General features: G+C 38.4%; 2 protein-coding genes and 1 long non-coding RNA gene across 3 annotated transcripts; 1 reads left to right on the forward strand and 2 right to left on the reverse strand.

Annotated features, from left to right (window-relative positions):
- The first annotated feature begins 1,096 nt into the window (after window positions 1-1,096).
- Window positions 1,097-18,925, forward strand: LOC117211314 (echinoderm microtubule-associated protein-like CG42247). Its single transcript, XM_033455045.1, has 16 exons — window positions 1,097-1,302; window positions 2,092-2,617; window positions 2,941-3,118; window positions 13,382-13,615; window positions 13,700-13,816; window positions 14,790-15,021; window positions 15,118-15,413; window positions 15,600-15,764; window positions 15,888-15,983; window positions 16,069-16,206; window positions 16,280-16,540; window positions 16,617-16,874; window positions 16,964-17,126; window positions 17,216-17,398; window positions 17,477-17,572; window positions 17,674-18,925. The coding sequence occupies exons 1-16, from the start codon at window positions 1,167-1,169 to the stop codon at window positions 17,940-17,942; spliced, it is 3,348 nt and encodes a 1,115-aa protein (XP_033310936.1). The 5' UTR covers window positions 1,097-1,166; the 3' UTR covers window positions 17,943-18,925.
- On the reverse strand, window positions 9,652-11,738 carry LOC117211318. The gene is made up of 4 exons (XR_004488247.1): window positions 11,248-11,738; window positions 11,131-11,182; window positions 9,972-10,099; window positions 9,652-9,878 (listed from the first exon to the last, which is right to left on the reverse strand). It is a non-coding gene; the product is annotated as an uncharacterized LOC117211318 (long non-coding RNA).
- A 1,735-nt stretch (window positions 18,926-20,660) lies between the features above and the next one.
- Window positions 20,661-24,631, reverse strand: LOC117211316 (probable RNA methyltransferase bin3). The gene is made up of 4 exons (XM_033455046.1): window positions 24,343-24,631; window positions 21,994-23,299; window positions 21,702-21,920; window positions 20,661-21,612 (listed from the first exon to the last, which is right to left on the reverse strand). Exons 2-4 carry the CDS (start codon window positions 23,287-23,289, stop codon window positions 21,208-21,210), a joined length of 1,920 nt encoding a protein of 639 aa, XP_033310937.1. The 5' UTR covers window positions 23,290-23,299; window positions 24,343-24,631; the 3' UTR covers window positions 20,661-21,207.
- Window positions 24,632-25,786: the final 1,155 nt, after the last annotated feature.

A 25,786-nucleotide genomic window follows, 5' to 3' on the forward strand; every position in this document is an offset into this window, starting at 1 on the left:
AATGGAGGAGCTATAGAAAAGGCTACACCCCCGCTGATTCACGATGGACTTCCACGTTTCATCTACATGTATAATTAAATCGATTTATGTTAATTTTTATGGTCTTTGCGTACAAATTGTTCTGAAATTTCATATTTTATTTATATAATATAAAATGAGAATTTCTTTTACTCTTTCAAGTTATCAGTTAGTCCTATAATCAGATATAAAGTCCCTTTGATCGAAATTTCCAGCCGCACCTCGGTTTTTGTTATTATCGTGTACCAATTACTGTGCAAAGTTCGTGACCTTAACTCCTCGAGGAATAATCTAGCGTTACGCAACGTAATTACGTGACATTAATCTTAAACCACGTAGTCCACGTTGGGTTCATAACACCGGATCATTAAAGGAACAATTGTGAGAGACTTTGCTTTGGACATTGTTCATGTGCACTTGAAATTTGAGTGTACCTTTTAATCAAGCAAGATGAAGGGAGACGATCGATTGATCTGCAGTGAACTGCAGTTATAAAATAAAAGTGCATCGTAAGCAAGGAGATCGATCGGGAATCCCCGGCAAATCACGCGACACGTGGACGTCCTGCCGGCATATAGGAGGCCCTTTCGTTCCCTATAGTCACTTCTTTGCCGCGCGTTGGCATAAAAAAGTGGAGCCTTGAATCCTCACGGAAGAAACAATTCGACGATCCATCAATTTTGACAGGCAATTTCACGGAGGACGACATTGCAGAAAAGAACGCCGGCTAGTGTTAGTCGATTCTTGAGGTACGCAGAAGTAACAACTCGATCTTGCTCTTGTCATTACTTGAAGTTAAATTATTCCAATTATTAATCAAATTTAAATTAAAGAATCTGTAACGAAGCTTTTAGGGTTTGAATTATCATTATACAGTAAAATTTATGTTTTGTAATTCATTGGTATAATATCGATTCTCTTCCATTTCGCAAAACTTTTTCATAATGGATACTATTGTATATTAACAATCTCTAATATCCAAAATCTTGAAACAACAGAAGGTCTTCAGAAGATATCCCTTCATGAACATACTTGAATAAAAATGCAGACTTTCCTCAGGATTGTTTCGTTGATCCCGAAAGAGCGAGACCGACTGAAAAACAGAGAAGAGGAAAAGAGACGAGGTAGAAGGTGTCGGCCTTGCGCCGATGATCGCCACTGAAAATCAGTCAAGTTTGCGTGCCGGCTCCAGCCTGGGGCAGCTCGAGGAGGCAGCGGGCGACGGAAGTGTGGGTGGCGGCAACGAGGCTGGTGGAGCCGGCGCAACTACTACCTCGGAGCCAGGTGAGAGAGCTAATTATCCAACTTGAGATTGTGATCATCCGAGTATGTGTTCCGGGAACCGGCCACCCAGATCTCCGATCAGATACTCGTGCTAAAAGGTAGCACAACCTCTTATGGCACGTAATAATCGCTCTCCCCGTTCCTGTTATCAGACAGATGAGAGATTTGGTTTGTTGAAATTCATGATGCCATAAGCCACGTCCGAGGCTATAAGTAAAATATTTCTTAAAAAAATTTCAGATTAGAAAACAAATATATTTCACATCTCTGTTCTTTTGTTCTCATAAGATAAATAGTTAACTAGATTTCGCAGGTACATGATTTCGAAAGAACGTGTGCGTTTTATTATCAAATAGTTTAAAAAATGAAATTTAGTAACGAAGAGCTGAAAGGGAATTGAAACATCAAAATAGAAATACAATTGGGTTTCTCAAGGGTCTATGAACGAAACGATTTAGTACCACAAAAGCTTGTGCCGTGGTTTGTACGGCGTCTACCTTCCGGACTATTTCTTGGTCTATACATATGTGTGTATATACCAAACGATATATGTGATTGAGTATTCTATTTTTTCATTTCAATTCACAAGCAAGCCATTGCTCTTCGAAATACTCCTTAGTATATATTTTTTAAGTTTCTGTGGTGATAAATAAAAAAATTTTCTTCTTTGTATCTACCTATGTTCGAATGAAAAATGAATAGTTAGAATTAATGAAAAAAAGAAGAAAAGGAAATCGACAGAAAGTTCATCGACTTTTTTCTGCGATTTTCATCGTTTGTCGTGAACAGATGTAATGAAGAAAGAGGAGCAGGAGGCGGCGCAGGACGAGAATTCCCTGAAAGAATCAACTGGTTCAGTGGTAACAGTAACTACACCTAGCGGCGTCGGGACGACGGCATCGACGGTGAACGCCAACAACACCACGACGACCAACACGACGGCCGCGACGGCTTCTACGATGCCTGGTGGAGGCGCTCGCAGCGACGTAGAGGAGGAGGAGGAGGAGGAGGCAGAAGAAGAAGAGGAGGAAGACGAAGAGGAAGAGGACGTGGAAGTGGAAGGTGGAGCGGCGCAAGAGGCGGTCGGTGGCGGTCTTCTAGCAAACGAGGGTGGGGGTGGAGGCGGCATGGCCGGCTTCTGGAGGCAGAGTAGACCCTCCAGTCCCCGCATGCCGCCTCCGGAGCAGCCGGAGCACAGGCCTAAGAGCCGACACGAGCCGGCGCCCGCGAGATACAACAACCTCGGTTACTGGAGAGCCAGGAGAGTCACATTTTATAAAAATGGCGACCCGTATTTTCCTGGTATCGAGTTCAGGTAAGCTATTAAAATCTATTTGCCGTTGATGATCGTGTTACGTAGCCTGATCCTTGTCATGTGTACAAAGCGGCGCTTACGCTAGTACCCTTCTTGGGTGCAGGTGGCGTGTCCACCCTTCGTGGCCTTGATTTTAGCCTATGAATGAGATTCTCCCTGCGGCACACAAAAGATACTAGCCGTACAAGCGTGATTCATTCGTTTACCAATGAGTTTCAGAGTTAAATGGCATTAATTGTGTAATATTGATGAAACGTTATCGGAAAACGGAAGTTAATTGTGAAAATCGAAGTCGTAGTTCTTATCACAGCGATAACTTGCAGGTTTAAGCCAGGAAGGGACATCGGTTCCCTGGAGGCACTCCTGGATAGGCTGTCCCTGCGAATGGACCTGCCCAGAGGGGCGCGACACATCTTCTCCATGGATGGTGATCGTAAACTCACCTTGGACGAGCTCGAAGACGGTGCCTCGTACGTCGTTTCCAGCTACAAATCGTTCAAGGTAAGCGAAAAGAACTTTCTATTTATAATTCTTTATCTATAATATCGCCAGATGAAATCTTGAAGCTCAGAAACGGCGAGAATCATTAGAAATACATATCATCAGAAAGAAATACTGCTGGGAAGAAGCATTACTTTCCAATCAGGTTACTATGCATGGTGTTTAAGATTGCTTGGAAAAAAGGGTCTTAATCGCCCACCGGCGGAAAAGTGGGTCATTCGATCTGATACATTGCACGAAGAAGAAATAAGGTCCTTAAGACACAGGATCGCGTGTATGTGTAGATCAAATCTGGTCAGGTAACAACAACCCTCCCACCCCCCTTCGAACGAGAGAACCAATCTTATTACGACAGCGATAATTCAACACGTGCAGGGACTTGTGCATGGCGAAAAGTAAATATCCTTTTCTACTTGGGGCATTCGTCGCTTACGTATCGTTCGTATAATTAAAGCGAACCTAGAGCTGGTGTACACATAACACACACTTAATATTCATGAGCCACAGCCTGTGTGCAAGAAGGTGGACGGACGTTAAAACACTGGCGACTTCTACAAATGCGTACTTTGAACGTGTTGGGCACGTGTATACATACAGCTAATGCATACACACGCAGATATCAATAGGAAGCATAATAGGGCTGGCCAGGTCGCGATATAGCAATTTATAAGAAAACTGCGTATATTGCTGTCAACAATCTTTGTGTATCTGGCCCAGATCAGTCTTTAAGCAGGCCACACGCAATACTAATCTGCCTAGTTTACCTAAAAAGAACAGTCACAACGATCATTGTTCTATATCAATCTTCTTTGACAAATATCAAACATTCAAAATTGTATTTTATTCAAGTCAATTCTAAAATGCTTACGTTAATCGCTGCATTATTCAAACGTAGAACGAATCAAGGCCAATTCGAAAGGGATCGTCTACGAGATTCGAAAGTCGAGGGATTGGTTGCAGGGAAAAATTGTCCAATTAACGGCTAAACCTTTCAACTCAATTCGCCTGGAAGGCCACGGGTGTTCATTATTTTTATGAAAGCGCCGATAGGAAGGATTGGATATCATTTATCGTTGCGTCATGCCATGTGAAGGGTGGTCCACGCCCCAACCTAATTTCTAGGTTTTAAGGTGTGACCAAGCCGCTCGTTATACCGTATATCGTATTGTCGCAGTTTCTGCTTTCCTACCTCGGCTTGTGTACGATCCGTTATTTCGATCGGCGTTAGTCTCGTGTTGGGTCAGCCCTTGATCCGACAAAGTGGCTAAAGCTTATGTACGATCCTATCGTACTTATAGCAACCCTCGCATGCCGATTGAAGTCCAGAATCGGTGTTCATACACCCATGACCTATATCCTGGATTCTCATGAGCAATATCTAGACTGAGATTCACCTTGACCTATATCGTAAGAGGTCCAATCGATATTAAGCTCTCTACGAACCATCTTGTTGTTTTTAATCATAGATATCATCTAAAAATTGTAAAAGGAACAATCGAAGGCTTAACGAGATTTAAATAAAAAATTGCATCAATAATTCTTCTCCATAAGAATAACTTTGTCTGCATTCGTTTTTAATGATACCGAATCTAATTGTACTAAATCAGTATCAGATACATATTTTGACTATTGTTTACCAAAGCCACGTGGCATGAAAGATCGACGTACGTAGGTGAATCTGCGGTCTTGAGGTAGGGGTGGGAGCGTGTCAACGGGACGAAAAGTGGGAGTAAGTATCACCACAGGGTTGGTTGGAAAGCGGGGTGAAAAGGGCTGGCCAATTGGATCTGCGGTTGCGCACCAGTCCACCCTCTTATGTCGCTCTGGTCCCGTTCAAATGGTACGCCATCCTATTTCGCTTAATGCCTCATTATCGTGCTTCCATGCGTTCCACTCGTCTGCATATTTTCATTCCCACCAAACCAGTCATTAATCCATCTTTCCTCCATGTCGTGATAACGGTTGCGCCTTTAAATGGACTCCAGTTTCTTCACCTCGCTACACGGATGACCCAAATTTCTTTATGGCGCCGCACCACAAAAACTTATCCCGCTGATCTTCGTCAGACTAAAATGTAGGTCGGATGCTCGATCGTTTGCCAGTTAATTCGCTTCCTTCGTGTCGTTCGTGTTTTATGCATTAAGTGATTGTCCACTGTTCAATTGCTTTATATAGGAACTTTATATAATTTAGCCAGGTCGAAGCACATGCAGTTTTTGGTTCTTCCCGTTCCCTCCAAACATTTTACGCTGTTTCATTTTTTTCTTTTTTTTGTAGTATACATAGTCGAGTTTCTCCAAGAACGTATGAATCACGTTGTGGCATAGGGGGTTAGAGACAGGGTGAGAGGGTAGGTTCGTATTTCCGTTAAGGAGACCGATGCAGGGCTCTCAAGTCGTAGGGCAGCTAGCAAGGGAGAGACCGTATCTCATTGACCGTTGGTCAGTCCCGCAAGGGATCAATAAATACAACGTTCTCCACATAGACGATTCACAAACCGGGTTTCTACCGTTCTGCCTGAAGAAACTTGACGAAGTAGATTAGATATAGAAGTAGAGTAGATATTCTCTTAACGGTTCAAAATTTTACCCACCCTGCCTGATAAGTATAATCCATTGTTAAAAAGCGTACAATTAGAAACTAGGATCACGTTATATTTGGAAATTTATGGTTGCATTCGAAATTGCAATGAAATAGTGACGCATGGAAGAGCGATAACATGATGAAAAATTAATGTTGCGGGATAACGGAAATGACGAGGAACCGGTGGAAGATATAGCGTCGATTACAGCCGGCTGTGAGTTGACGCAATCAATTATGTTCTGACCGTCTCTCGCAAAGGCGTTACTACTGCGGTCGGAAGTAACAGTTTATTACTACTGCAAACTTCGGAGCGCAAACGTAATACACACGTACGTGTGACAACCGTTCATCGAAAGGCATCGATGCTATGTGACGACGTCGACCGATTCGGATGTGTGACACTGACATGGAACAGTGACTAGTCGGGCATCGAGGTCTCCGTCATTTTGATTGCCTTTCGGTACGTTTCTTATAATCGTATTTGCATTTTCGTTCTATTCGTATTACCAAAATATTTAAATAAAATTTGAAGAAACGATAAGCAGAATGATGTATTGTACGCTTATACGATTCTTTTTTTCTTGAAAATGTACCTTACGTCGTTTTAGCTTACGACCATTTTTGTATTCGATCTTATCGATTGTATCTAGATTAATTCCACGGATGTATTATAAATTAAGTATAAAAAGCGTCGCCAAAAATTGCCATCCTTCAGGTAGCGTTTTACAATTGAATAATCGCCACGATTATTTCTTTGTAATCGCTAGTGGCACGTTTCGAACGTAGGACGATCCGTCACGCATGTTTCGAGCTCGTTCTTCATTTTCATATCGTGCCGGCTTTCGCCGTGATAACGAGTCCTTTTTCTTTCTGAAATAGTCGGTCGCAGCTACTGTCGTGTGCACACGTGTTCCCTCCCGTAAGTTCATAAGGGATATAACAGCGCTGGAGAGTGTTCTTGAAAGAAATAATTGTTAACTAGTCTGAAATTCATGTCAGCCACCCTCCACCGTGATATGTCACGAACTCTAGCGCCAGAAACTTCTTGCACGTATCTGGCCTATATGCGTCACGAAATCACAAGGAATACCTTCCTAAGAAACGAATAAAATATGTAATTACAAAGAACGGATCGTTGTTGCGTTCTTATGGACGTTTCACGCGAGGCTATTCATGGGACATGTGACATGTAAGGAAAAGATTTTGATAGCTATAATCTCGGTGAACCAAATTTTGTCCTGCTTTTATCGTCTTTGGGCCAACGAAAATATTGCATGCTTGCCTGCAGATTAATTACACGTACTCGGCAAGGGAGAGGGCGAAGAAACGAGGAAGCTAGTCGAAAAATATTTGCGACGATAAACGGACTCCCTTAAGCTCGTAAATTTTTTCGATATCCACCTCCTTTTCAGGTAGTTGTTGTTTTTCGCTCTTCTAGGCTGCATGACTGACGGCAGTCCACTTTAATTGACATTATTACGTCGATCCTGTAAGCGATATACCTTGAAGCGATATACTTATCGAATAATTACGCGAACATTCGATCTGATTCCAACTGATTGTAGAGTTCGAGCTGGAGAGTTCTTCATCGAGCTTCTTATTTCGTTTCGCGCTCTTTTATTTTTGACTAATACCTCCTTGCGTTTAAATCAGCTTTTACAGATGTAGAAGCTTAAGTATACAGGCTGATATTTAATTACACGCTATTTCTTCTCTGGTCAAATTTATAGCATAAAATGAGAAAAAGAAGTTACTCGAAAATATGACTTTTAGTGACCTGATTTTCAAATTGCGATGTAGAAAAAAAATGAGGAAAGTTTAATTAAGAAAATATACAGCGAGACATATGTCTACATATTAAATAGGAATGTTAATGCAATTAATAGTAAGTATAAGATAGTTTCACGCAACGGTAAGTTCCTTCTAATTATCTCCGTAAGAAAAACTCCTGGACCTTCTTCTCGACATATCGACATGCAATTGAACGATCCGCAAAGCGGAAAGGGACGTGTAAGTGCGAATTCAAAGTGGTCAGAATGTTGCTCCGTTACCTACTTTCTTTCTCCCCTCTTCCTCCCGTTATCATGAAACACGCAGATTCGTGTTACTATTCGCATTGTAATCCGTGGCTTGGATCATTTATCGCTGGTTGTCGCGCTGAATATGTATGAGGTTCGAATTCGAAATAAATGAATTTCGGTAAGGGTCGATTAAAGAGGAGCATTTCAAGAAAACCGGTCGCGATCCGTCGTTCCCTCCGGTGCGTATTACACCAATCCACACACGTTTTCGCCACATGACGTGTATACCTCGATCGACGATATGTAAATCACTGCGGCATCCCGTCTGTATGGTATTCGTTGCCTTTTGACCAGACTGCCTGCACGCTTGTCGCAGAACATTCGCAGGACAACTACCCTGTGTGTTAAACCTTCTCTCACTCCGTATAGCACGCTCGCTCGTCACGCACTCCTGTAATATATGTCAATTACGATTTCAACTTCTTGCATGCATAAGTAGCCCCGACAACCCTCGATTTTCTTCTAATAATGCACAGAATGAAGCAAAAGTAATGCAATTCTAAGTTCCAATACACCAGAACAGTAGAAAGGAATGATAGAGGAATTCTGTGATATGTGGTATTAGTAACAGAAACCCATATAAATTAATTTATTTCCATCATACATTATTATATTATTTTCAAACTATCCTGCAAAATATATTTCAAAAGATTTCAGAAAGAACCTTGGTCTTTCTCTTACTGAATCTTGATAATCAATCTACTCTAAAAATTGCAACCATTTTTATTTTAGGAATGAAACTAGTTAGTTTTCAAAGCGTCAGGACCAGCCTTCTTTTAACTATATAGAAATTATAGTAATTCATCAAAGCCCTGCTTAATATATCAAATATTAAGTAATTCGTAGATGATTGAGCGGAACGCTTTTGTTCTATTGTATATCGAGCCTATGTGGCACTACGATACAAACAGTCGTAGGTTGTGGATGATTTTCATGTGAGCAATTTTTATATTAACATCTTACACAAAGTGCACGAAGCTAATTTAGGCAACGATCGTCGCGAAAAATCAGGGTTGTGTATACGCCACACGAGATTACTGATACGGGAAGAAAAAAAATGTTTCGTGTTAATCGGCCGAATTAACCCAACGATCGCCGCGCAAACAGCTTATCGATGCAGCGAGCCTTATCACCTGCCAATTATAGTCCCGCGCGCGTGCATTGAATGCCATGTGGAAACTGTTGGAAAATGGAAATACATTTTTTCTCACCACAAATTCGTATCAATTTTATATATAAAATACATAGCGTATTATTTTTTATCAGAATGATAGTCAACGCTCTTTCCTAACTAAAATATTCAATTCGAGTAATCGAATTAGTGTTGCAAATGATAATTTATAGCCAGTGACCTGGCGCCAAAGGTTAAGGGTTGGAGTACAGTGAAGCGACCTTTCAACGGTCCTCGCTCTCTTATCAACAAGGTAAACGGTTAAGACGGATATTCACCCTGTTGTACGTTGCGAGCTAGTGTTCTAATGTAGATGAGAAAGTCAAACTCAATATCCTGTCCTGTTGTTCTCTGCGAAGGGATACATTCATGTGAAAAGCAAATAATTTTCTCCTAATAAATTATGCAACGAATAAAAAATATAAGATAAAAAATATGATGGTTAAAATATTCTTAATAATCTCTATAGGCTGATATTCTTGACAGGATACTTGGTTATAGCGTAATCGATTGTAGAATATGCAGGATTTCATTTTCATTGAAACTGGAGGTCACGGTTAATCGAGAAATTTCGATCTTTAATACCTGAAAAGAGATCGAATTACTCGAATCATGTGGCAGATTTTTTACAATACGTACAAATAAATATTTAGGTCGAACGTAAAATTCTTGATAACGTAAAAGTAAAAAAAGAAAGCCACAAAAATTCTACTATTTATCAATTTGATTGCGTAAATATTGTGCAGCATGAATTGTTGTATCAGAAAGATGAATCAACGGGGTACATGACCGCGTAAATGCGTGAAAAGGTTAAGGGTTGTAGCACCCATGGTGAACCCAGAGTGTGCACCCACGCATACTTTCGTTGCGCCTTCCATCCGATCGCATACCAACAGCCGGAAGATTGTTGCACCGTGACCTTGGCCTTGCAAACAAACATATGCGTTGACTCACACATATTGCAGTTCGCTGGCAAATCGTAATTTATGGGGACAGCGTCATAAATTACTATACGAACCAGCTAAACTCCTCGTGAATGGACTCTCGTTTCTTCTTTCTTTTTTCTACTCCTAGTTGCCTTGTTTTTTTTCCAGCCACACGATCGAAATGGCTATTTCATGTTACAACGTCGTGCAAACTGTTCACCTGAAACGTTGGAATCTATAGATTATATAAGTACCATATTACATAGAAAAAACAATATTGTTTCAAATTATTACGACATCCGCTTGAAATTATGAAAATTGTTTTTTCAAAGCAAGGTACATAATATTTGTGAACTTTCGTTTCATCTAGCGGCAAATACTTATAATTATGAGAAACAGATCTTTCTACGACGTTGTGCCTTGGACGTCGATGAAGGGGTGTATTTTTAGTTTGTAATTTATTAATAGACACCTTCGTGAGCAGCGAACCTTACGAGGTTCGTTTCGATGGAAGAGATTGTGTAAGTCGTTCTGATTTCAAGCTTGCTTGGAGTCGATCAGATTGCGGAAACAAAGTTGACCCGTAAACTGGTTTCGAGTCTAGTCGAACAGTAAGCTTCGACAGTGATATAAGAAAGTAAATAATAAAGAGTGTCCGGTAGCCTTGAACAGAATTCATGGAGTTCATTAAGATTCTAAACACGTTACAGATTTCACTAGCGATGGTGTTTATATACAATAATATTCCTTATTCTATAGTGGAAACAATCACTTACTGATATATGAGAAATTTATAAGATTTTATTTGTTACACTGATAGTATGTATCTGTGTATTTAACATACATATAATTGACGAAAATATAAATTAAATATTAAATTTAAAATTTGTAAATTAGTTATTTTAGAAATATATTTCATCGGAATTAATAACGTTACCAGATAATTCGTGAAATCTACAGATTTCCAATCGATCCTTCCCAAATTATTGCTGCTGATTCATACCACAAAAAATTATATATCTTTTCACTGTCCAAATGTTCTCCTTTTAAAGCTCGTGCCTCGAGTCCATTAAGCGTCTTAGTCACGTTGTCATGAGTATTTATTGTATATTATAAGAACAATTTGAACTTGAACTGTCTTCAATCTTTGTTATGACGTCTTCGAACATCTTTTAAACATACGTACATCTCGAAGTGTAATTTCTTAAAAAGCTAATAATTTTTGAGAAAAGAAATCACTGAATGGCTTACCTATGGGTTAAGCTTACGTCACGGAGGGTGCATTACCGGTAGGGTTGCTCGCCTGTGTGAGAAAGAGAGAGTCGTTTAACCTTCACCTTGTGTTAATCTATGCTTCCATTATCATACCAATCCCATCAAAGCTGGCATTGCATTGCAACTGCACGAGGATGAACGCGTACACATCTATCGGTCGATTGAGTTATCTTTTAATGATGAATTTCTCTGAAACTTGTTTGTATCATTGTTTGGGTCGCTTAATACAAAGGTTAAATTAATACAAGGTTTAATACAAAGAAAAATAAGAACTATCTGTGAAATGATTGAATTGCACGATTTTATGAAATTTTGTTATTTGCCACTGATAAATTTGGAAAGATCTCAAGTATAGCAAACGATTGCAAGGTCATCGAATCTCTGGCATTCTGCCGGCAGCAGCGTGCGTGTCTCGAATTCATAAGTCGGTTTATTACACTATTAGCCTCGTTAAGGTTTTTTTCATTGCCTCTCTGTCTCACTTGAATATTGACCTCATTTAGTCAACAAGGATAATTGGCCCTATACGATGTTACTTCTTTTTTCATTCGGCACGCCGCTGTATCAGGGCGTGGACGCCTTTAATTCCAAAATATGCTTTCAGCCTCATTTCCTACCGCGAACACTCATTTCCGAACGTATATCCTCATTAACAGGTGTCCATCAAGCTTCCATTTAACAAAATTTCCACTCGTCCATCATAATATACCATCATTTGTCGACAAATCATGACACAGGCAAAATTACATTAGAACTATACTTTGTAACAATCAACTGTATGCAAGAACCTTGTTATATATAAAATCACATACACGTGAGATGAAGATAAAAAAAAATAGTGCACCTGTAGTATATTACCTTTAAGTTGCTTATAAAGTATTCTTTATGATATGCAAAAGATAAAAAGCCATATAAGAAAAAAAAGCGATAGAAATATAAAATTTTGTACGATATAACATAAAATCTTTATGAATATAAAATTACCAACGACTAGTTTATTAACGTGTTAACTACAATTTTCCATACTTCGATAGATCTTCGATTTAAGACCAGAAAATAAGTCAATGACTAAAAAAGACTTCTAAAGATTTTTGCATTTCTTCGAACGTATAGTGAATCCAAACTTTTGATCAGCAATCTACGTGTCGCACGATTTGGTGAGCTATATACTCTCAAGTACAGGGGATGGCTGTTTGGCCTTGAGACGCGATGGCTCTCCTAGAAAGCGGAGGGGGAGGGTAGGGGATGTTGCAGCCAGGGGGTTGGTTCTCCAGCCCAATGAGGCAGTACACACCCCGCCTCCAGTTGTCCATCGAACACAGTTGAGGTTGCACCTAGTGGCACAACCTTCTCACGGCCCTCGTTTGCTTTGGACACCACGTTTTCATTTGTTCCGATCGTAGTTCTCTTTGCGATCAGCTGCTGCGATTACAAGGCGTCGCCTTTTTCTCAGAAGTTCTCCGTTCTTTTTTACGAACCCGTGTCGTTCATACAATTATAGAGTCAAATTAAAGTCTTCCAATCTACGAAGTACAGTTGTATGATTAAAACAGAAGAAATAACAGTCTGTTACATGCGCGACTGTTTCTAAGTTCTCGAAATAAAATTTTTCCATCTGTTATATAAGGTATTATTAGAAGAATTAAAAAGATTAAAGAAGAACTAAGGGTTACTGTGTGCAAGTGATGGAAAAGAATGTGAACAAGCAAGGATAAAGTTTACTGTTCAGTGAAAAACGTTCTCTAAGGACTGTGAATATCGTTGAGTGAGACTACAGTGATCTAGGTTCACCATTGAGTCGGCAAGTTCCTCGTCCCGCTCGGACTTGGAGCCGGACTTTGGCGCCGGCGGAGACAAGGCGGACTCTTATAGCGACTCCGAGTTAGAGTCCTGTAGCCCTAAATCCTGGGACGGCTGCGACAGTTTTGTCGTGTTGATGAGCGATTCCTTTGAAGTTATATCGCTGCCGGCCGATATGTTGCAGGTCCTCCAAATCCTAATCAGATTCTATATATTAATGTTAAATTATAGTGAAACAAATATAGTGAGGCACTTTGTGATATAAAGTGTTAACAATTAAAATGAATATTTAAACCTTAAAGCCATTAGCATAGTTTCACTATATTTATTTAACCAATCATACGCCAGTGCCGTTAGAAATAATTAATGGAATTACTTGAGGTTTTCACGACTTGTTTTTAACTTATTATCTAACTTGGAATAATAGCCGGCCAGCTACGGAAAGAAAAGCAACACCTGGTACACGAGTCCTACTGGCGGAGGTAGCAGAGGTGGAGCAAGCGTTGGAGGTGGTGTCGGAGGATGGCAAAGTAGACCACCAGCGGTGGCGAGTCTTAGCAGGAAAGCTTCCATCACCGACGAAGCACCACCTCCTGGCGGTGGAAAGCCTTCTTCGGGACGTGTCATACGAATCGTTAACAACCATGACCATACAGTACAGGTAGTAATTACAAAGCACACCTAAAACGTATTTCAAATTTCTTTATATTTTTCTTTTTTATGAGTTACAACTAATTGATTTCAGTGTCGAGTCTTGTTGAACCTCCGTACTTCGCAACCGTTCGAAGAAGTGCTGGAAGATCTTGGACAAGTATTGAAGATGAATGGGGCCAAAAGAATGTTCACAGTTTCAGGTCAAGAGGTAAAATACTGCAATAGAAATAAGTACTGTAAAAATTCACGTGAAATACAATAAAAATCCGTGGCCGAAATTGTCGAGAAGGATGACGTACATCGTGATCGATTGGTGTACGTTCGTGAACGGCCGAAACGTGGGCGACTCGAAAGTTTATCAGCGATTTATGCAAATCGAAGACATTGGCTCGGCATCGTACTTATAAAATCTGCTTGAATAATGTTTGTCCATAAATATGCATGCGATGGTGGGGGTAGAAGCGTCGAAACGAAGCGTGACGATATCGGGGTCGACTTCTTTACAATAAATGGAATAGGGTCGTTGATTAACTCTCTTTTCAATCGCTTCCGAACGATCTTTTTATTATACTCAAAAATATCGTTGGTAATCAGAGAATAAAATTCCTGAAACAAGAAATAGGTCATTAAGCGATACAAACAAAATTCCGCTTCAATAGATACTGAAATTCACATCTTGTTAATGCAAAAAGATAGCAGATGGAAGTAAGATATTATTATTCCTGCTTCTCATCGTTGCATGTTATTTTAATCATTTTTGATTCGAGTTTCACAACGTCATAGCAGATTACACGATTATACGTTCTGGTGATCGCGGCCGTTGTAAGTCGGTTGGAGGCTCGTGGGAAAAAAGGTCAGAGATCCATCTTTCCAGGTCACGACCGTATATGAATTTCAAATTGACCAATTTTCTTTAGCGAGCATTCGACTACCTTATGCATCATCGTGTATACACCCTGTGACGTCTACGTCAACAGTGACGTTCGCGACACGATTCCGACACGGGAACAAGATGTGTCTAGGTTCATTCATTTAGACACCTACATTCCTTCCTCGCATTTGTTTTTACCAATACCGCATCCTTAGAATTTATAATCAAGGATAATTTTTTAAAGACAATATTAAAAACAAAACCATAATTTTTCATCTGTTTCTAAATTAAATGATTATACCGTTAACAGGTCAGAAGCTTCTCGCAACTAAGGAACGAATTCGCTGACGTGGATACTTTTTATCTGGGTACTGGGTCGGGGATGGGTATAGCTGGTGCTGTTACCGCATCCCCAGCAAGAAGATCCAGATCACGAGGACCACCTACTGTGGTCGAGGATATCGGCCGTCAAAGACGAGCTCGTAGCAAAAGCAGACCACGCGCTTTGTATGCCCCTGATTCAGACGTCGTCCGAGTAAACGGTTCTCCATATCGCTCTTCGCTTATCCATTATGTACACCGACTATCTAATTGTAAATAACGATATTAAACGAGCACATTACGCTCTTTCTAAATAGATTATAGCGTTGTCGAGGTATTGCGAGACGAACCAGCTAGAGTGACTATTCGAGGATTGAGACGATCCTTTTATCCACCTTCCCACCTGCCACCGGTGGACAATTCTCCGCCGGATAAGAAGCTGCAACTTGAATGGGTTTACGGATATCGGGGCACCGATACCCGAAGAAATCTCTGGGTTCTACCGAGTGGAGAACTTTTGTACTATGTCGCTGCCGTGGCTGTTCTCTTTGACAGAGAGGAAAATGCACAACGGCACTATGTGGGCCATACGGAGGATATTACGTGCATGGAGGTATTATTGTTGGTTTCAGTTGGGACTTTAACTGGATTATAATCGATCGGAAAGATATTACGGGAACCTAAAATAGATCAGACGTTAAAATCAAAAAATGTAAAAAGATAATTTAATATCTCCGGAATTTTAAGATCGAATAAGTGTGATTAAATATTTCAACGTATTCGCTTAATGTATATGTAGGTTCACCCAAGTAGAGAGCTGGTGGCATCCGGACAAAAAGCTGGTAGACACAGAAAAGCGCAACCACACGTTCGCATATGGTCAACAGAGACTCTGCTTACTCTGTACGTGTTCGGAATGACTGAGTTCCAGATGGGCGTCTCCGCGTTAGCATTCTCTCAACTGGTAAAATATCACACCCAAATGCACGCATACGCGATACTAATGTACTAACATAACGTGAACCTAAATATCGTATAAAAAAGAATTGAACAACGAGCACATTTTTATATGATTCTCGGTGTACAGAACGGGGGTAGTTACGTATTAGCGGTTGACGCTGGCAGAGAGGCGATACTCTCAGTGTGGCAGTGGCAATGGGGCCATTTGTTGGGTAAAGTGGCGGTAAGCTTTTCTCCACCTACTTCGCGCACGCTACAATGTCATGATCATATATCATAATGTCCGTGTGTAATACCAATTTTTATAGACCATGCAGGAGGACTTAACCGGTGCAGCTTTTCATCCTCTCGACGACAATCTGCTGATTACGCACGGTAGAGGTCACTTGACCTTCTGGAATCGGCGGAAAGACGGTTTCTTTGAAAGGACGGACATTATCAAACCTGTACGTTGCAATGTGAAGTAAACGTGTGCTCGTCTATTTGGAGCTACTTACTGATTCTGGTTTTCCATTTAAGCCGTCCCGTACGCACGTGACTAGCATCCAATTCGAGCAAGACGGAGATGTCGTCACGGCAGATAGCGACGGTTTCATCACCGTTTACTCCGTGGATGCGGATGGTGCATACTTTGTACGAATGGAATTTGAGGCGCATAATAAAGGCATTAGCTCACTTGTTATGCTATCAGAGGGAACGTTGCTCTCTGGTGGAGAAAAAGACCGTAAAATCGCCGCGTGGGATTCTCTTCAGAATTACAAACGTATCACGGATACTAAAGTATGCGTGTAACCTAGATTTTAATTAATAGTCAAGTATTATATGTTATGCTATTTCTGAATATTACATTACATAGTTACCAGAGGCAGTAGGAGGTGTGCGAAGTATCTATCCTCAGAGACCAGGAAGGAACGACGGAAATATTTATGTTGGAACTACCAGGAATAATATTTTAGAAGGTTCTCTTCAAAGAAGGTTTAATCAAGTCGTGTTTGGCCATGGGAGGCAGTTGTGGGGCCTTGCTGTGCATCCTGACGATGAAGTGTTCGCTACTGCGGGTCATGATAAGAATATTGCTCTTTGGCGCAGGCATAAACTCTTGTGGACGACGCAGGTATTAATTTAAACCTTCAAATTTTCACATTCAAATAAAAATTGTTAAATCTTAACTAAAATTCAAATTCAAATGTAACGTTTGTTTAGGTCGGTTTCGAGTGCATTTGCATAGCTTTCCATCCTTTTGGAGTTGCCCTTGCCGCTGGTTCTTCTGAAGGTCATCTCTTGGTCCTCGCCGCAGACACAGGGGCAGCTGTAGCAACCCTTAGAGTTTGTGGTTCACCTTTATCATGCATTGGCTACAATCCAAGTATGATACACATATAAAACATGATTACATATTTGTATATTTTTGTACGTTGATTATAAAAGATATAAGATTCTATTTTTGTTGAACAGCGGGAGAAATCGTGGCAATGGGTTCTCAGAATGGCAGTGTATATCTCTTTAGAGTATCTAGAGATGGATTCTCGTACAAGAAGAGCAACAAGATCCGCGGAACGCAACCATTAGTGCAGCTCGACTGGAGTTCCGATAGCAGATTTCTCCAGACTGTTACACAGGACTACGACTTAGTATTCTGTAACGTTGCTTCTTTTTATAATTAAATTAGCTTTAAACTTTAAAGGGAATAAATATAACTTAAAATACATTTTTCAGGGGATGTGAAAGCCTTATCATCGGAGAAGAGTCCATTAGTTATGAAGGACGTGAAATGGTACACGCACAACTGCATGGTTGGATACATGGTATCTGGTAAGTATACGCAAGTTCTGTAACAGCAAAAGCAACACTGTACATTATTATTATTACAGTTTCAGGATTATTAAAATAATATTTAACAATACTATTTACAGGAATGTGGAATAATCGTTACTATCCGTTAACGACTGTTCTAACTACGTCAAGTAGGTCAGCAGCTCATGACATGTTAGTCAGTGGTGATGCAGAAGGCTATCTGAGACTTTTCAGGTATCCATGTACCAGTGCTAAGGCCGAATACGTCGAAGAAAAAGTGTATAGTTCCCTAGTGGCCTGCGCCAGATTTCTCTACAACGATCAGAATGTCGTCACTGTCGGTGGGACCGACGCTGCGCTCATGCTTTGGGAACTAGTCGACGAGTAGATAAAAGGACTACCTCTTGTTATAAATTTTGCCTTTGTCTTCAATAGTCTGGTAACTAGACTATTAACGCGATTTGTACAAAATCGCGATGATTCGTTCCATTGTGAAACTTTTTTAATACCAATGAACAAACGCGACAAACGTTTATCTTCTTATCATTGTGCTGAATACAGTTCAGTAACATGCGTTCAGCAGTTCGTCTTCAGCGAAAGAATTGAACGGCTGAGTTGATACTTAGCAAATTTTGCAAACGTTTTCATTCAACTTGATTCGATTGCCAAGCATGTTTTTTCCGGCGATAATGTGTTCGTCGTTTATTGTCCAATATCCAACCTGAAAAGCGTTAAAACTGTCTGGCATGTTTATCTGTGGCCTCACTTTTGTGTCGATGAATCTTTCTAGAGTCAAGGAGACATTTTTCACGTTTGAAGTATAGTTTCATGCAGCAGCAACGCAGTTCGCGCTTTACTCCCTGAAACGTTGAAAGAAGTAGTTTGATATTTGTAAACGAAAGGAAGATAAGATCTACTAAAAATATATTGCATCGCTCGACTGTCTTGAAGTTAAGCGTCTTGCAGGTGCAATACATTCACTTTTTACATCCGTTACCACATCATAGCATCTTGTGAATTTCTCCAAGCATCCACCTCCACGAAATAATCCGTACACGATGTTTTTAATTATTTTTACTTCTTAAGACCAACATTTGACCAGAATTTCTCATTACATGTTTAAAGATCGGAACTTCTGTTATCGACGATAGTAATAGCGAAGGACAAGAATCTATCTTCCCTTCCTTCAACTGTTTTGCCATTGTCGTATTACGACTTCTTGTATGCATTTATGATAACAGCGACAAACGATAATGTTATCACGCTACAACGATGCAGTACATTACTAAAGTCGTAATGAAAGCAATACAAGTAGGCACACGTTATATGTGTATCCAGTAGGAGTATAAAAGAAAAAGAAGCAAAAAAAAAGAAACAATATGTGCACGTTCAGGAGCGTGCAATTTTTGAGGCGCTGGCGCCCCTTGGTAGATTTTAAGTAATGGAGATAGATTTAAACAGAAATTGAGATGAAGATGATAAATATTACATGCACCTTTGTGCCGGGACGATGGTCAATTCGTTTTTCTTTTCATTGTTTCGAAGATTTTAGAGAAAATGCTGTTGCGGGTCAACGCGTCTCTCCGTCGATTCTCCCTTTTGTTCACACCCATTTCTAGAGAAAACAAATTGATGAAGTATAGGGGAAAATATACAGAGTTTAAACGATATGTTACTATTACAGAAATATATATTATATATATAAATATATACATATAGTAGTAGATGCAAATGATAACACGAGAATCTCTCATGTTAGCAAGCTATGCTCGGGATCGTCACTGCCATGGCATCGAGTTCGAAATTTTTTCACAGCCTGCATGCTTCAAAATACTGCTTTCTCTGAGAGAGAGCTCGTGTGATCGAATCTATTTCAGGATACTGATCACCGTGAGCCTTTATCCGAACCTTTAAACGAACTCTTATCGACGATTCAAACCTGCTTTTGCGTTCTATTATTTTATTATGTATTCAGCGAATATCAGACTACACTTGTTACTTTTCTAAGGAAATTTGAATATATGAACTTTGCGATCATTTTTAGAAAGAAGTTGAAATATCTGCGAAAGTAAATAAATTCGTATATTATAAGAATCATTGTAAAAAAAATGTTTCAATCGCAGGCGGAACTGAATTTTGCTCTTCGATGCGTCCTGAAACAAAAACGAAAAGGATTCAAACGATCCCTCAAATCTTTAGCATAAAATCGTAACAGTGTAGAAAGCTATCTTACTACAATAAATTCTGCACATTAGATATAAAATGATTGAATCATTACTATTAACTATTAGACGTATTCTAAAAATAATGAAAAATTTTTTTTACTACAGGTAATCAGTAAGAGTAAAGTATACACAACTAGTAACTCAAAGCGATTCTTTATTATTAATAATTTTATTTCTTACACTATGAGTGTTCTTGGTAAGCGTCTAAGTGGTTCATTTTCCTTTCATCCTCTCAAACGTAACACGTCCACGTCTCCTTTCCTCCTTTGAAACATCTTTCTCTCATTTTTTCACATCGAACTTCGTATCGCATAGCTATTCAAGGATAGAAAGGTATGAACGTGCCGGCCGCATTCGTGTTCAAAATGTCTATGCGCTACGAAAAAACAGCTGCTTAAAATTCGGCCAAGTAGAAAACAGGAACAAATACATAAAAAAATGTAAACCAGTACAATTTATATCAGAAAAAAGCCAATTACTAATTACTGAACAATTTCCTTATCGTGTTTTCCAATGCTTAATCGCTTTATTTCACGGGACGCCATACTCTACCTGTGATGATTTATTATTCAGTTTCATCATCAGTTTAAATCGTGATAAATGCGTGCGAAGTGGTTATTTTATAAATGAAACTTAAACAAAAAATGCGTATAATTACAATTGGAGCGCATGAAACATACTCGAACAGAAATGTTTCGCGGAACGTGCGAGAAAGTTTTGAATTGAAAACGAAGTTTCGTTTTGAACTACGAAGTTACTGTCAAGTGATTATTCCATTCTTCCTCTATGATATACAGACTAGATAATACAAGAAGGAAAGCCACCCGTACGTCCGTGTTTTGGAAGCTTTTGCCGTGTTTTCCTTTTCTCTTTTTTTTTTGTCTCTAGTATTAACAATCGCGCGCTTGATCTTTTTAGACACAAGTATCAGCTGTTTTTATCCATTGTCCTTCCTCTATTCCTATAAAGTTTTATTTAAGCCGAGTCTGTAATGACTATTTCACGTTTTATTTTTGCTTCAAAATGAATAAAATTTAACTTAATTTGTATACATTATACATTGTATACATCTGCTAACTAAGGACTGGTGTCTTAAAAATATAATTCCTTGACATAAATATAATATAATATAATAAATACATAATATAATTTATTACATTATTGAAAGTAGAGGAAAATAATGAATAAAAAACTGACACGTGCGTTGTAGAAGACCTTATAATACGGTCCTACAGCGCCGCGGAATCGAGGTACGACGAGAGGTTGTTAATCCCCTCTGAAGACAGGCTCTAAGCGCGGCGCGGGGGAGCTCTGTCTTATATTCCATTGAAATTCCCAGAGCTTCCTCGATCGCGCCGTGGTAGCCCACTTTAGAGGTTTTAGCCGGTAGGGATCCGGCACTATCTCGCAACCTCCTCATCCACATGATTAAGTTAGATTGTCGAACTTTTTCCTCTCTTCATCCTTTCGCTCCTCTTCTAATTTTCTTCTCTTTTCATCATTTCGTTCCTCTTGTAATTCCGCCATCTCCTCATCTTCTTGTTTCTGTCCCAATTCTCTTCTCCCTTCATGCTGTTGCTCCTGTTCCAATTCTCTCCTCTCTTCAATCTCTCGTTCTTGTTGTTTTGTTACGTTTTTCACAGAATTATCAGATCTCTCTTGCGATAGGCCAGCTTTGGTGAACAAATGGATCGGCCGTTGGAATCCTTTCGATGGATGTGGAGGTATCGATAACACCTCACATTTGGAAAAGCCAACTTCAGAAGATAAGAGATACTGCGTGAAGCTATGCGGTCGAAATTCAATACTCTCATAATTCTTATATATCCGTTCCTATGGCAAGAAAACAAAGTAACATATATCAATTTTAGGATAACATAATGATTAAATATACCTTTTAAAACAAGTAGGGAAATACTTACTGTAAGATTTTTTTTCTTGGTGTAACTACTCCAACCTTGAGGTTCTAGTAATAAAACTCCGCCGGGGCGTAATTGTGCGTACATACGCCTAAAAGCCTGTTTTAAACCTGCATCTCCGAAATTCAAGTGTATCCATTTAGTTATCGACAGACAAAGAATTGTGTCGAACTGCGGCTGTTCTGTACATAATAGTGAATCGTCCTCGAGCACGTAATTACCCTAAAAATAAATATATTAAAATTTTTTGGAACTTAAATTTACGTGATATAATATATGTAATTTAATACAATACCTGTACAAAAGTGACATTGTAAGGGAAACCTCTGTGACTTTTATTCTTTGTGAAACCTGGAATGTCAACTGGACCATAAATGATTGGCATAGATATTGGAAAGAAGTTTACATCTTGGTGATCACTATCCTCGTTACCAGCAGGAGACTGTGCACAATTGACATAATGTTTAATATTTTTTCGAGCTATATTGATAAGTGTTCTATCAATATCTATACCAGTTACACTGCGGGCAGAGAAATCTCTTGCAACAGAAAGAGTAATATGACCAATGTTGCAACCAATGTCTAATACATCTTTGTCAATAAATAAATATTTGTACTGTACAAATACCGTCAGTCTTGTATCCATATCATTATGAGAATTACGGTATCCATAATACCTGTTGTAATTTCCATATTGATAACGAGCATCTTTCTCTCTGAACCTGGGCATTGTTTGTTTCTTCTTCTTATCTTGACTTGGCCTATGCAGTGGTCTAGTCTTCCAACCTCCAGGTTGTGGAATTACAGGACTGACAATTTTATCTTTAACATCCACTTTCCTTAACCTTTTGTCTTTAGGTTCCTCTAAACCTTTCAAACGTAATTTATTCTTGTCTTTCTGTGAACTTTCTGGTTTTGTCTCTTTAGGCTGACTGGATGAATTAGTCGGTGATGAATTCAGTGGTGGTTGTTGTTGCTCTGCCACAATATTGTCTAGAACACTTTGTTCCATGGTTTCTACAATATCAATAGCATCACAGTCTTTAATTTTGATTTCAGTGGAATCACTTGCATCATTCCCAGAACCAGAAGATGCCCGTTTTTTCTTTCTATTTCGTCGCTTAGAACATTTCTTAGTTGGGGATATAAGTTGTTTTTCATATTCCTCATTGTCATTACAATTGCTTAGATTCAAAGGGTCACAGATATTTGGTGGAATTATAACTTCAATAACCTCTGTTTTATGTCTAGGTGTGGGCAATGGGCTCGACTTAGGTGTAACAGCATTCATAGCTCTATTTATTTCCTCATCCTGCATGCTATTTAAATTTAAAGGATCACGTATGTTACCACCAAGTAAAAATTTTGTGGGTGGAATAATTGCACCTTCCTTCTTCCTACGTTTATATGGTGGAAAGAATTTACCATTGCTAATAAAACTCTGTAGACGTTTCCTACCAAACTTAAAATGACGACTGTCTTCGTGCTTGTGTTTTTTATGAGAAGAATTAAATGTCTTTCTTGATTTTTCATTTTCCTTCTTAGTAATATGACCCATTTTGGTGGACCGATCAACTTGTGTGGATGACATCTTTTAGAATCTAAAAAGAGAGTTACAGAAATTAGATTTAGATTTTGTGATAAAAATTAATAAATACCATTAAAAAGATAACAATTCGAAAAAATCAACATAAATAGCAAACCTAAATTTAAAAATATTGCATGAAACTCGGATTATCTTTATTTAACATGGTATGTGTAAATTCTACATAGTCGATGAAAATTTTGGTAGTAAAATTCCGAACTATCTAAGCACATAAACGTTATCAAAGAATACGTAAAACATAAAGGAAAAGGCGTTGTAGTAGGCTTTAAGATAATCTCCTTCTATAATGAATAACCGAACAACGAACGCATTATCACATAAGAATTTATTACATAAAATCTTGTTCGTACATATTATGTACATAAATTTAAAAGAATATTTCCTAGTGGTTGAAGCAATTATTTGTCGTCCCGCGAACTACTTAAAATCGCGTGACTTCAAAAGTATTTGTACACCTAATATTTTTATAAAAACTCAATTAAGTTAGTAAGCATTCATTTCGAATCAAAACAAATTTATGTATTAAAAATAGAAAAAAGTTTTTTATTTAATAAAAAATCAACCATCATAACCATCTCCTCAGTGACACTATATCACTTTTTTATTTAATTTTAAAGACGGCGTCGAGACGAATTCAAGGGTGTCATAAACAATTAATTTTTTCCTATAAATTCTTAAGAAAATCAAAAACAGATAAGCAAATACTATTTTAACTGTCAAATTTTTATGTTTACTATATGATACTTTTATAACACATTATTGAAAATAGTTGTATGTTATTTTCATACGTAGAACATTGTTAATGTAAATAGTTTTCAATGTATCAATTGATAGCTTAAAGTTATTGCAAAAAATGTAGGTATACAAATATCGTTTTGATCCACGGTATACTTGACTCTCTGTGCAAATTTATCATTCCCGCGACCGCGCATGCGCAGATTATGGTTTATGGCGTTTTGTAAACGAATGGTCGTCTATGCCTACAGTTTTCGTTTTGGATTTTTCCCTTTAGATGCCTTGCTAAACGTATAAACTTACTGTCAAATGTCTTGCACCCGACTTTGGTTTCAGTTCGGTGTACTTCTTGCTCGCATTAAGCACAAAAATCCACGTTTGTCACAAAATATGTGATGCACCCAGCTTCGAACTGTCGTTGTGCGCCCATCAACGATGGCGAATAGCTGCTTTGCTTGCTTTGCTCAAACTCCATTTTCTATGTGGGTACCCGAATGAAACGAACATAGCTTCGGCAATTTTCGGCTCCGAAATACGATTTGATTGGACGAAAACAATTTTTTGAATACTGTATAAATGCAGAACCCTTAGAAAATTGCAGGAAGTTTTGTAATTCAATTGTTCGAATATTCCAAAAGGAAACATGTATATATATGAATATATATATATATATATATATATATATATATACATATATATATATACACACATATATATATATATGTATGCCCATAGATGTATATAAATGCGTAATATTGTTCCGTCATTTGCATATATTTATACACTTTGAATACTAATAGAAATGATGTAAGTAATTTGTATTCATTTATTTATATATTCTGTATGAATGAAATGACTAATACAAAATTTAATTTGTTACTTTATTACTTATTATAATAGTTTAGACATAACTTATTAATGGAAATTCGGTTATACGATTCTAAAGATTATACAAAAAAATTAATTCAACACCGATCAAATTAACGTTCGTATATTATACTGAGATATCTACGAACGATTAATTATCACTCAAAAATATTAGTTACTTAGCGAAATAATATTTAAACAATTACTTAGAAATAATCGCTAGATTACTTTAATACGATGATAATGAATATGATGAAGTATTTTACTATTTAAATAATATATTTTATAATATTTGCATGCACTAAATTACGATGAGACCTATAACTGACGTAATGACGCAACTGACAGTTTTTTGAATCACGAACAAATTACAATATAATTATGCGCGACGAAATTTCAATACACCAATGACAGCGTTGACGGCAATTGCCAGATTTCAAAACTATTAAACTAACTAATTTATTTGAATTTATTGGGTCGCCCGGAAAGTTCATTCTGATTTAAATTCGATATACATTTATTGAATTATATAGATGCCATTTTGTTCTACAACCTTTGTCCATCTTTTACGCAACTTGAATATCCTTCCAGAACCTCTCAGGTTTTTCGGCGAAAAACTTGTCAGTATGACCTTTCATGTCGATCAAATTCCTTAAAAATCGGAACGAACTCCGAACAACCCAATATATTACCTTTACCGATTACACAAACAATTTAAATACATTCAAGGAAAACAATTTAAATAAATGGACAAGTTTATAAATTTAAAATTTCAAAGGCGTTTTTAAACGATATATTTTACACACACATACACATATGTTACTCATTTGTTAAAAAATCTAGACTTTCATTGGTTTGTGTTGCTTTGCAGTAAATACCG

This window comes from Bombus bifarius, unplaced genomic scaffold (genome assembly GCF_011952205.1).
Source record: "Bombus bifarius isolate JDL3187 unplaced genomic scaffold, Bbif_JDL3187 scf7180000008232, whole genome shotgun sequence".
Lineage (NCBI taxonomy): Eukaryota > Metazoa > Arthropoda > Insecta > Hymenoptera > Apidae > Bombus > Bombus bifarius.

Excerpts from the sequence above, each read along its gene's own strand:
- LOC117211314 (XM_033455045.1), top strand. The coding sequence starts at position 1,167 with ATGATCGCCACTGAAAATCAGTCAAGTTTGCGTGCCGGCTCCAGCCTG. Across the intron at positions 13,616-13,699 it reads ACCATGACCATACAGTACAG|TGTCGAGTCTTGTTGAACCT; the intron begins GTAGTAATTACA and ends AATTGATTTCAG. Across the intron at positions 15,022-15,117 it reads AGACGTCGTCCGAGTAAACG|ATTATAGCGTTGTCGAGGTA; the intron begins GTTCTCCATATC and ends CTTTCTAAATAG.
- LOC117211316 (XM_033455046.1), bottom strand. The coding sequence starts at position 23,289 with ATGTCATCCACACAAGTTGATCGGTCCACCAAAATGGGTCATATTACT. Across the intron at positions 21,921-21,993 it reads ACAATGTCACTTTTGTACAG|GGTAATTACGTGCTCGAGGA; the intron begins GTATTGTATTAA and ends ATTTATTTTTAG. Across the intron at positions 21,613-21,701 it reads CCAAGAAAAAAAATCTTACA|GAACGGATATATAAGAATTA; the intron begins GTAAGTATTTCC and ends TTCTTGCCATAG.